The 12,122-nt window shown below is 46.0% G+C and overlaps 2 protein-coding genes across 2 annotated transcripts; one reads left to right on the top strand and one right to left on the bottom strand.

The window, feature by feature from the left end:
- Positions 1-2,210: 2,210 nt before the first annotated feature.
- Positions 2,211-10,146, top strand: LOC119356916 (DNA polymerase I A, chloroplastic-like). The gene is made up of 12 exons (XM_037623907.1): positions 2,211-2,541; positions 3,279-4,212; positions 4,618-4,815; positions 5,176-5,843; positions 6,101-6,524; positions 6,661-6,756; positions 7,374-7,466; positions 7,548-7,742; positions 8,493-8,585; positions 8,898-9,110; positions 9,190-9,279; positions 9,581-10,146. The coding sequence occupies exons 1-12, from the start codon at positions 2,420-2,422 to the stop codon at positions 9,740-9,742; spliced, it is 3,288 nt and encodes a 1,095-aa protein (XP_037479804.1). The 5' UTR covers positions 2,211-2,419; the 3' UTR covers positions 9,743-10,146.
- Positions 10,147-10,460: 314 nt separating this feature from the next.
- LOC119352245 lies at positions 10,461-11,761 on the bottom strand. Its single transcript, XM_037618944.1, has one exon. The coding sequence runs from the start codon at positions 11,730-11,732 to the stop codon at positions 10,590-10,592; it is 1,143 nt and encodes a 380-aa protein (XP_037474841.1). The 5' UTR covers positions 11,733-11,761; the 3' UTR covers positions 10,461-10,589.
- Positions 11,762-12,122: the final 361 nt, after the last annotated feature.

Here is a 12,122-nt window from a genome sequence, read left to right as displayed (position 1 = left end):
TTCCCCGTCAATGTTTTTATGTTGAACCGTCATTATGAAAACACTTTCAATTTGAAGAAAGGGAGTATATCGTTTTGACACCAAGCCAAGAGACCAAGTATGGTTGGACCAAAAATAATAATAACATATATCAGAATAAGGCCTGGCATTTTGTAGCGAAAGTGATGACCGTTTGGTGCTACTTATATGTCTACCAACATTGGTATGCCATTTCAAGTCATCGATGATGCATATACATTTTTCTCTAGTTATCATTTGTTGGTGTTGTTTCTTGATCTTACCAACCGATAATCCATTACCAGGAATTCTTCTCAGCTCCTTGAAAAATGGCCATGCAGTGCCTATATTTTGCCAGTGAGCCTCGTATCATCCAGATCAAGAAGCACAACCACCTAAAAGCCTCTAAAAAACCTCGACACACCCACTAAATCATTTAAAAATGTAGAAATATTCCCAACAGCCAGAAATATTCTAGAAAACTATGGAAATCGATAGAGTTACTACACGTTTTAACAAGAAATCTCATATGTTACTAGTCTTTTTTGTTACTGTTTTTCTTCTGAAATTCTTGTTAATCTTTCTGTTCTTCTTCACCCTAGATAACTACTCCCTCCGTTCCAAATTACTCGTCGCATAAATGGATGTATCTAGATACATCCATGCCCGCGACAAGTAATTCGGAACGGAGGGAGTAGATCTTTCTTGTAATTCTTCATTTGTATTTTTTCACATTCATATCACTTTCCCAATTTTTTTTACTTTTTTATGTTTCTTTTTGGTTGTTAAGATACCCCCCTCCCCCCTCTTCCTCCTATAACCAGTTGAGCTATCAAAAACAAAAACTCAAATGATCCTCCTCCCTGATTCTTTCATTTTCCCATCAAATTACTATGTCGACTTGACTACTACTTATGCTACTAAATCACATTGGACCATCATTAAAGACCATTTTCAATGCGGCGAAAGGGCCTAATTTGGAAGTCGCACTTGTGGGGCCACAAGTTACTGATACTGAAGTCAGTGGACCAAGTATCGTTGGTGGACAAAAAAAATAATGAAAGGTACATGATCCTATACAAAAAACAAGGGTTGACAGTTTTATAGCAAGAGCGGTGGCTGTTTGGGGCTACTCATATATCTACCAACAACTCGTACAACGTTTCAAGTCAATCCCGATGCATAGACAATTGTCTTTAACTATCATTTGCACATGTCAATTCCCGATCTTACCGAATCATACGCAATACAACCAGCATATTTCTTGGCCCCACAAAAGAAAAGGTGTACACATTTTTTTTGTTGCGAAACATAACACGACACGACGCTTGACAGTAAAAGAATAAATCCGTCAAATTTTGAAATAAATTAAGGAAAGTGTGAGCAACCATGCCGCAAGAAACCTGCCATCATCATATCACAACACGCCTATTTATTAGATTGCCTACATACATCGCGCTCGAGTCACACTCATAGACCCGTTTAAGGGATTCCAAATAGATAGATGAGAGGATGCATATGCATGCATGATCCAATCGAGGTGGCCATACTATTCCATTTTACACACGGATTGCTGCGTTGGAGACGGCCGGTCATACAACTCCTAATAAGTAAGGAAGCCGAATTTGAAGCGGGCCGGCCATATGCATCATATATATTCTGTCGGTGAACCTTGTGTCATCCGAATTAAGAAACGCAACCATCCAGAGATGCAACGTTGTTTTATTCATCTTTTCGAATTCAAAATTGACATATGACCAATCAACCCCAATACCCCCCATCCAAAGAACATGCCACACTCCATCATCCACCATTCCACCACCACCACTAAACTAATGCCCCAAACATCCAATGGCACCCACCAAACCCCCTAAAAAACCACGACGCACCCACTAAAAACCCTCTAAAAAGCCACAATGCCCATCACACAAACACCCCGAGGCTCGATCTAGAGCACAACACACGGAAAAGAACAAGATTGGGAGCCATATTTGTGTGCGGCGAGCGTGTGCAGTGCACGTAGAGGCGGCAAAGGAAAAAAAAAAAAGAGGGCCGAGAACACCGCGCCAGCGCTGACGCTGTCCCCGCTTCGCAGCCACAGCGGCCACAGATACGGGGTGGATTCCCTCCGCCCTCGCGCGGCCGTAAACCCTGCGCTCCCCCTCCCCCCCTATCGCCCAGCCCCCAGCCCCCAAACCCCCGCCCCCTTCCCTCCTCCCCTCGCTCGCCGCCGCTACCCCGCTCTCCTGCTCGCAGGCCCCGAAGGGACGGCGGCTTGTTGATGCTCGCGCGCGCCGCCGCCTGCCCATAGCCGAGGTTGCCCAACACGGCGCCCTGCGGCTTCGGTTGCGGCGGCGGGGGAGCGGGAGGGCTCGGCGGAGGCGGCGGGGGCAGGCTGAGGCGGCTCGTCCACTCCCTCGCCATGGCCGCGCCGGCGCCCGTGCCCGCGCAGCTCCGGCGGTGCCCCTGCTCCTCGCCCCTCTGGGCGCCCTCCCCCTTCCACCGCCGCCACCGCCGCGCCTCGCCCTTCGTCGGCGGCAGGAGGTAGTGCCCCTCGCCCTCGCCCTCGCCCCTCCCTGTCCCCGTAGCATTTTTTGTTTCTAAATTACCGCCGCTGCCTGCTTAATTAATTAATTTATTATTCCTGTAAAGCTCGCGCTTACTGGCCGTATGCTTGTGCGATGTGGTGCCGTGGTGGTGGGTGTCAATCATACATTTGTTGTTGGGTAGCACGCGATGCTTAGGGCGATTGGACTGGGTGTTGCTTTAGGTTAGGCCGAAGGCGGTGCTGACGGCGATGCATTGCTGGTTGTGTGGTGTTTCTGCTGGAAGGTAGTGTGTCATCTTCTGAGTTAACGCTAATTATTTTTTTACTGTACCAACCATTCGCAGATGACCGACACAGTGAGCTACAATTTGGTGCTCCTTGTTGTACATATTTTTTTTCTTGCCTGTATCGGTTTGAATTGAACTATTGCATTGCATCTGTCCCCCCTGGGGTGACGTTTGAGCTATTTGAGCTGTTGCATCTTCCCCTCTGGGCTGACATTCGACCCAGAGGAGAACAGTGAGCTAGCATTTGGTACTCCTTGCTGTACATAGTTTTTGTAATCTGTATAGGTTTTAACCGAACTATTACATTGCATCTGTCGCCCCTGGGGTGACGTTTGAGCTATTTGAACTGTTGGATCTTCTCCTTTGGGACTGACATTTGAACTATTAAGTTTCATGCATTGCCTTGGTGTTCTGTCCCTAACTTCAGAAATGATTATGACTGGCAGGCAGGGATACTCTCACAGTTCTGGCCTTGGAATAAATGACAATAGCGCCTTCAGGCCTGGAGTATATCTCAACTTCAACGTGCAAAGCAGTGCGCAAGAATGGAAAGAGGAGAGCAAGAGGATATGTTCTATCAAAACCACCAATGCTGTCATGAACAATGTTTATAATGGTTACGCTCTGCGGTCAGGAAATCTTCATCATGATCCCTTGGAAGATTGCAAGACCTCCAATCAGTCTTCATTGTACAGTGTAAGAGAAAGAATGGCTCCTAATTCTCTTGCAAATAGGCACGCCAATATGGAACTGGCAAAGCATCATGTGACGAGTCCCACTGCAGGTGACGTGTCAGCACTGACCAGTGCTGTTAATTATGACATCAAACCGCTAAACAGGTCTAGTGGCTCCGAAGTGGAAATCCAATGGCCTAATGGTTCCAAAATTGATGCTTCTCTGCCAAATATTCATCAAGTCAAAAAGGGCCTGCAGTTTGATGGCAAGGCCGATGGTTATGATGAAGTTGAGCTTGAATGCACAGCCAAAACTGTGGTTAATGGTGACATCAAACTGCCAAACAGGCCAAGTGACTCTGAGGTGGAGATGCATTGGCCTAATGGCTCCGAGATTGATGATTCTCTGCTAAATACTGGTAAAGTCAAAAAGAGCCCTAAGATTCGTAAAGTCAAGAAGAGCCCTCAGTTTAATGACTTGGCTATAGATGGCTATAATGAAGCTGAGCATGAATGCATAGCCAAGACAGTGTTACAGCCTCCTCCAGCTAAAGCCCCCTTGTCCGAGGAGGCTAAAGAGGCACGGAAGGCTCTTGCTACCATCTACGACAAAGTTCTTGTGGTTGACACTGTCGAATCAGCTAGGAGTGTTGTTCAGCTACTTACCACAAAGTACAAGAGCTTTATTCATGCATGTGACACAGAGGTAAAGCACAAAAACCACTCGTGACTACATTGGTTATGTTCACGTTTATCTGTAATTACTTGTTGCCTAATATTAACATTTTCAACTGGACACTAGATACTAGTTTTACCTGAAACTGCATCCCTTTACTATGTGGTGTCATGGTTCTGCATATGATTCCACACCCCACACCAGATATTTCAGATGCAGTTATGCTACTTCTTAGTTCTCACTATCCACGCCAAACAAAGGGCAAAAGTCATAGGTGTCCTCATTAATCATAAACGGCATTAGTCGGTCCCTGGTCTCCTTGATTCAATGATATACAATAGTACAAGAAACTGAGCTATATTAAAAGTTCTTGCATTTTGACGCATCCTGGTTTCTAGCTAGCATCATAATTCATGAGAGCACAATGCTATGCAGGTGTCAAATATTGATGTTAAACAAGAGACACCAGTTGGCCATGGAGATGTTACATGCTTTAGCATCTATTCTGCCAGCTCTGATGCTGAAGCTGATTTTGGAAATGGTAAAACATGCATTTGGGTGGATGTACTGGATGGCGAAAGGGATGTCCTCATGGAGTTTGTTCCCTTTTTTGAAGATTCAGCGATACGGAAGGTGCATCTTTCTTGCTTGCTTTTTTTTTTCTGGTGCAAGGAGATGCATTTGGGCTTGTTTGCTCTCCTTTTATACGCCTAATGCTTTACAAATGGAGAAAATAAGAAGATTATTATCGCAAGTTGGCAATTACAGAACTAGTTGTGGAAATGTGTGATTGCCTCACGATCAGCTGTTTAAGCTAAATGCACAGATCATTTTGTTGAATATTAAATGTGCTGCCTCACTCTAGACTGATGTTACTTTCTTTTATTGTTTGTAGCTAACCTTACTACTTCTATGAACTTATGTGATTGCACATCTACATTTTTAGCTTCTTCTTGAGTTTTCTGAAGCAAACATCTCGTTTTCCTCATCTAGGTATGGCACAACTATAGTTTCGATAAACACGTAATTGAGAACTATGGAATCAAAGTTGCTGGATTTCATGCCGATACAATGCATCTCGCACGGCTTTGGGACTCTTCGAGAAGACTTGATGGAGGATATTCACTCGAAGGACTCACAAATGATAGCAGAGTCATGGGTGTGGTCCCAAAGGAACTACAAAAGATTGGAAAGAGATCAATGAAAACCATCTTTGGCAGGAAAAAGATTAAAAAAGATGGCTCCGAAGGAAAAATTACTACCATAGAGTCCGTTGAGGTTTTGCAAAGAGAGGATAGAGAGCTGTGGATCAGCTATTCTTCTTTAGATTCAATGAGTACCTTGAGGCTTTATGAAAGCTTGAAAAGTAAGCTTGAAAAGAAGCACTGGACTTTTGATGGTTGCCCCAGAGGTTCATTGTATGATTTCTATGAGGAGTACTGGCGTCCTTTTGGCGCTATTCTTGTAAAAATGGAAACAGCTGGAATGCTTGTTGACCGTGCTTACCTGTCAGAGATTGAAAAAGTTGCTGTTGCACAGCGAAAAGTAGCTGCAGATAAATTTCAGAAATGGGCATCTAAATATTGCCCTGATGCAAAGTACATGAATGTTAATAGTGATACCCAGATTCGCCAACTCTTCTTTGGTGGCATAGAAAATAGGTACAACCATTACCCTGTTCTTGTCTCTTTGTTGATATATTTGTTTTTGATGTGTAAATAATGCCATGATTCTCTGCAAATATCTGACATAAGGATCTTTGTCAGGACGTAGTTAAAGTAGGCACTGACCCATTATTTAGTCAATTTATTCATGTAGACATGTTTATCATCTCACATGTGTTTGAACTCCGATTAGGTATGGGCCACTAGACTTTTTTTTTGCATGCAACCCTTGTTCTTACTAAATCATTCTGCAGACGCAACCCTGGTGAATTTTTGCCAAAGACTAGGGCTTTGAAAGTCCCAAATGATGTCAACACAGTCACAGAGGGCAAGAAGGCTCCAAAGTATCGCACAATTGAAATTTGCAGTATTGTGGAAGGTCTAAAACCTGAGGTATTCACTGCAAGCGGCTGGCCTTCAGTCAGTGGGGATGCTTTGAGAAGTTTGGCTGGGAAACTGAAAACTGATCTTTACACAACGGAGGATGCAGAGGATGATGAATATGTCAGTGATTCAGAAATTTCTGTGGATGACGTAGAAGACTCTACCTCGTATGGCACCGCATACAAAGCATTTGGAGGTGGAAAGGAAGGAAAGGAAGCATGTTATGCCATTGCAGCTCTCTGCGAGATCTGCTCTATTGATTCCTTGATATCAAACTTTATTCTTCCCTTACAGGTGAGGTGGCTCCACTTATCGTAATGTGGATTGCTGTAGTTGTCCCTCTTCAGTGACAATATGTGCCAGTTTCGTTCTAGTGGCTACTGTCATCTTGTCTGTCTGGTTGTTAATGATAAATATCTTGTTCGCACAGGGAAATCGTATATCCTGCAAGGAGGGGAGGATCCACTGTTCCTTAAATATCAACACCGAAACTGGACGTTTGTCAGCGAGGGCGCCAAATTTACAGGTTACTGTCTTTTGCATTTTCACCAGGGGAGTTTTTGCATGCCTGTGTGGCTGTGTTATATAATGTCATTCTCGAGGTCAAGACTTAGTCTGAATATTTACAGTCTATCTGCATATTTACAATAGGGCCTCAATATGTGATAGTTATAGTTCATGTATGGCTGTGTAGTTCAAATTGTGTCAGTTTCTGATACTCCAATGGGCGCTATTGAACGAGCACTGCAAGGTTAGCAAAGTTGTAATGTTGGTAACTACCGAGGTCTGATATGCAGATGGATGACCATGCACATATTTGAAGTTTACACCTGCTACAATTGTTTAGAGAATTTTTTTCATGATGATTAGCGCGTCCATTCAGGCACCCCTGAAGTAACTATGACTTGCTAAATAGAACTACCCAATCAAGCTAGCTATGTGGTCATTCGGCCCTTTTTATTAATTAACTGAGCTGTATCAAAAGTAAGCACGTGTAAGCTGATCATGTTGCATCATTTGAGCCATATCTAAGAGATGGTTTTAGATGCTGTAAATGCTGGGGCAGCTATTGTAGATGTTGGTACTATTTACAATAGATCAACCAAATAACTTACTGAACTCTTGATAATTCCTTCACGTCAGAATCAACCTGCACTTGAAAAGGATCGGTACAAAATCCGCCAAGCTTTTGTTGCAGCTCCGGGGAACTCTCTTATTGTTGCTGATTATGGTCAGGTATGCTAGGATCACTCAAAAAAGATTACCAAACGTTTTTAAACTGATCCAGTTAAAAAGACATACTTCTGTTCCCTGTAGCTGGAGCTCAGGATCCTGGCACATCTTGCTAATTGTAGAAGTATGTTAGATGCCTTCAAAGCTGGCGGTGACTTCCATTCCAGGACAGCTATGAATATGTACCAGCATATTCGTGAGGCTGTTGAAGAAAAGAGAGTACTTCTTGAGTGGGATCCTCAACCTGGTCAAGAGAAACCCCCCGTGCCATTGTTGAAGGTACTCCAGTTTCAATAATATTTCTAGAAGTTACAGTGCTAGCATTAAAAAAAAGTTCACTTTTCAACGCTAACTTCAAAACTGTCTAGAAATGTTTTCAAGCCTGGAAAGTAAACTTTTGCTAGAATTCACGATTGAAAAGCGGACTGTTCTCTTATCTTAAGATTAATTATTATCAGGCATCTATATTTTTATTTGTTTTCCTTCCCTCTTTCACTTTCCCATCATTCAGTAGCAGTCTGATTACCCTCCTCCAATGGAGAATCAGAATCCATAACTCATTTCCCTTGGATTTTACTATAATTAGCATCACCTTTAGGATTTATATTTTGTGATTGCTCAATTCCTATTAATATTAAGTTGATGTACATCTATGTGAACACTCTTAATGATTGCTTTGTTTTTAGATGTCATGTCTCTGTCTTACACTCATCGTTCGATGCTTTTTTCACTTTCCCTTTTTGGGGGCTGTACAAGTGTGACATCTGTTTGGAGCCCGAATTCAGCTTTAGTTTTTGTTACAAATAGATGGTGTTTTATGTAGCATCTGTTTTGCACCTCCTTTTCTTCTTTTTGCATTGTATCTTAAATTGAATACCTCAAACTGTGTTAACTTGAATCTGTTTCAGTTCACACGATGCTCTATTTAATGTTGTGTCATTTCTATGGATCTGGAATTCTGGATACAGAAAGTGTAAGGCTTGGACTACTTGTCTGGATTTGAACAGAGTTTGATGTCTTGTGATTTAGGATGCATTTGGTGCTGAGAGGAGGAAAGCTAAGATGCTCAATTTTTCCATTGCATACGGAAAAACAGCTGCTGGGCTTGCTCGGGATTGGAAGGTACATATTTGACAAACATACCTCTCAGTTAATAGCAAGAAATTAAACTTCAGTTCATGCACCAGCTTGTTAGATCCTTAGGCTACTGGGTTCATATTTCATACTGACCAAACCAGAGACCTTAAATAGTGACTAGTCATGTTCAGTAGATTCACTGTTGAAACTCCTCACATTTTCAACGACTTTAATAGTTATCTCATTAACATAATGCAGCTATAAATTATCTCTCATTAATGGAACAGAACCGTGGTCTTTTCCTTGTAGCTTTCCTAAGGGTATTGTGCAAGTTTTTATCTGTCACTGCCTTTGCAGGTATCAAAAAGGGAAGCAGAGGATACACTGGATCTCTGGTACAGCGACAGAAAAGAAGTTAAGTCATGGCAAAGGGAACAGAAAGATTTAGCATATGAGAAGTCTGAAGTTTATACTTTGCTTGGGCGATCGCGCCGTTTCCCCAACATTGCTTCTGTATCCTCTAAACAATGGAAGCACATTGAGCGTGCTGCCATCAATGCTCCTGTACAGGTAAGTACTGTCTAGATTGCAAATTAAAAAAAAAATCAAGCTTGAATTAACTGAAATTGTATTTTATTTAACATCACAGGGCAGTGCAGCAGATGTTGCGATGTGTGCAATGATTGAGATAGAAAGGAATACCCGTCTTAAGGAGCTCGGTTGGACCCTCCTGTTGCAGGTATATATAATAATGCATGAACTTTCATAGTACTGGAGGGTTTTCATCAGTTTTGTTTTCCTTTGATACTAAACATAATAATATGTATGGTATATGTTATGCCTATGCCACTTCACTGTTGGCATTTCGTCTACTCAAACCGGGATGCATTTGATGATCTCAAAATAGGTGTCTGTTCTCAAGATTGGTTGACTGCGAGAACATGCCGCACCTACTTCCAGTTCTTGCCTCTTATCTGGCAGCTGTTTTCTTCTTCTTCTTCTCAAATGCAACATCTAGAATTGACAGATACATCTTTCAGGTGCACGATGAGGTGATACTGGAAGGACCTTCGGAGTCGGCTGACGTGGCCAAGGCAATAGTGGTTGAGTGCATGTCTAAGCCCTTCTACGGCACCAACATCCTGTCGGTTGACCTCGCTGTTGATGCAAAATGTGCACAGAACTGGTATGCGGCCAAGTAGACTCCAAGCGTCGTTACCCCCTCCGTCGACTCCCCAACATGGTGTAGTTGCGCCCCAGATGCGCACATACTCCAGCCAATTTTGGTCCTTGAGCTGGCGTCAACTGCTGCCTACGAGCAGGGCATGCATAAGGCTCATCCTGCCATGGCAGCAGAAAAGTGAGATTAGCAGCGAAGGCATTGTAACTACCACTTAGGCTGGATAGCTGGATTCCCACACCCTTTCTAGTAGGAACTCTGAATCGAGCTAGAGGGATTGTAGTTAAGATTGGCATGCATTTTGTGTATAAGATTCCTTCAGTGTGCTAATGTATTATTAGGTTAGATGACATATTCTGGTGATGTGGACACGATCATGGCGATATGACTTTGTTCTGATCAATCAAGAAACGCTGTTCATGATGAGCTTTCCCTCTAGGATTTCATATTTTTTCATGGCAATTGCCAGATCCAACTAGCTGTGCAGCAAGTGAATCATGTTTGAACATGGTAACTCTCCCTCTTCAGTTCTTTCTTAAACTTGACCGGTGTCGGGATGGTAGATATGTGTTATGTCACATTCAGTTCTTTCTTAAACTTGACTGGTGTTGGGATGGTAGATACAGACGATGGAATTTGAAAATTCAGGTGAATGCCAGTTAATAGTTGCATAATTGTAAATCGGTCTATGTTCAAACTCCGCACAAAATGCAGAACGATGGATCAGACACTAGGGTAAAAAACACTCTTATATTATGGGACGGAGGGAGTATATCAGAGTGAAACGTTGATGTTAATGAAATGGCTGGGCACAAGTTCTGCCCTAAACATGGTGGCAGAACGAAATGGTGATAACAGACACCCCTGTTTTATGTTGTGCCTTTCACTCGAGCTTGAGGATACAGCTCGAGGAGTTCAGGCACATCTCCCTTGTATTTGAGAATGTACCTCTCCACAAAAATGGCCTCCGGCAGTCTCACTACGGTCACCATGTTCGTCTTCCCGATGTCAACGCCCTTGGACCGCAGGGCCTCGACGGCGCGGCACCGCGGCGCCATCCGCTCGTCGAGGCTCAGCGTCAGCAGCAGGGGGTTCCTGACGATGCCCCCGGCGCTGCACCCGACGGTGTCCCGCAGGAACTCCACCTTGCGCCGCAGCAGCGCCTCGGGGGCGAACACGAAGCACGGCGCGCGCCGGAACATGCCGGCGAACTCCTCGCCCGTGCACCCGAGGGCGCGCGTCACGGCCGCCTTCTTGGCCCGGAAGGCTCGGTCGCCGACGTTGTGCAGCGCGAAGAGGCACCACGTGTACATCCCGGGGCTGGGTGGCACCCCGCCGCACGCCTCCTCCACGCGGCCGACCAGCGCCCGGAGCTTGTCCGGCGACTGCATGATGAGCGTCGGCCGCAGCCGGACGGCGGCCGTGAGGCGGCCGTCTGGGATGCCGAGGCGGCGGAGCGTGGCGAGGTTCCGCAGGAGCAGGTCGACGGAGTACTTGAGCAGCCACGTCTTGGCCAGCCATTTCATCAGCAAGGTGGTGGACCCGAGGAGGTCGAGCCAGAAGAGGACCCGCGGGAGCAGGTTGGAGCGGACGCCGTAGGTGAGCGCCGCCGGGAAGAGCGCGAAGAGCCGCGCGGCGTCGGCGCGGCGCAGGCCGAGCGCGCGCACGGCGGTGAACTTGGGGGAGAGCGTGGCGTCGACGTCGCTGAGGAGCAGCGCCGGCTTCCGGGCCACGATCGCGCGCACCTGCGCCTTGCCCAGGCCCTGAGAGTGGAGGAAGGCGAGAACGGCGTCGGGCCTCTCCGCGGAGCCCAGGTGCGCGAACCGCGGGGCGGCCTTGGCGGCCGCCGCCGGCGAGAGGCCGCAGGTGGAGACGAGGTACTCGGCCATGAAGTGAGGCAGCTCCTTTTCCCCGGTGGAGAAGAGGCGGAGGTGGCCGGGGGCGGGGAGTGGGAGGAGCCGCGGCGGGAACGGAACGGGCGCGAGGCGGCGGGCGAGGCGCCGCAGCGCCATGGGTGCGGCGGAGGACGGGCGGACACACGGGGCAGTGCTAGCCTGGCTACCCGTGCGATCTGATATAATACTCCCTCCATTCCTTTCCCTTTTTCTTTTTTTTTTACTAAAATTCCACAAATGTAAGATGCATTTGGTGTAAGGCCGACTCCAACGCACGACCCCAAATGGTCCGCCCGCGCCCGTTTGGGGTAAACGAACAAAGGAGGCCCTCCAACGCGTGGCCCCAAACGGACCGTCGTTCGTTTTTTGTCTGCTTTTGACCCATTTCTCGCCCAAGTTTGAGCCGAGTTTGCGGCCGAACGGACAGCGCGCGGACGAGCGGGACACGTGCCCTTGTCCTCCCCCGGCTCGCCCGTCGGTGGCACAGGCGGCCACTTTCCCTCCCTT

This window comes from Triticum dicoccoides, chromosome 2A, assembly GCF_002162155.2.
Source record: "Triticum dicoccoides isolate Atlit2015 ecotype Zavitan chromosome 2A, WEW_v2.0, whole genome shotgun sequence".
NCBI lineage: Eukaryota > Viridiplantae > Streptophyta > Magnoliopsida > Poales > Poaceae > Triticum > Triticum dicoccoides.
Note: the sequence above shows the minus strand (reverse complement) of the source record. Positions and strands in the feature narration are given on the sequence as shown.

Excerpts from the sequence above, each read along its gene's own strand:
- LOC119356916 (XM_037623907.1), top strand. The coding sequence starts at position 2,420 with ATGGCCGCGCCGGCGCCCGTGCCCGCGCAGCTCCGGCGGTGCCCCTGC. Across the intron at positions 2,542-3,278 it reads CCCTTCGTCGGCGGCAGGAG|GCAGGGATACTCTCACAGTT; the intron begins GTAGTGCCCCTC and ends TATGACTGGCAG. Across the intron at positions 6,757-7,373 it reads CGAGGGCGCCAAATTTACAG|AATCAACCTGCACTTGAAAA; the intron begins GTTACTGTCTTT and ends CCTTCACGTCAG.
- LOC119352245 (XM_037618944.1), bottom strand. The coding sequence starts at position 11,732 with ATGGCGCTGCGGCGCCTCGCCCGCCGCCTCGCGCCCGTTCCGTTCCCG.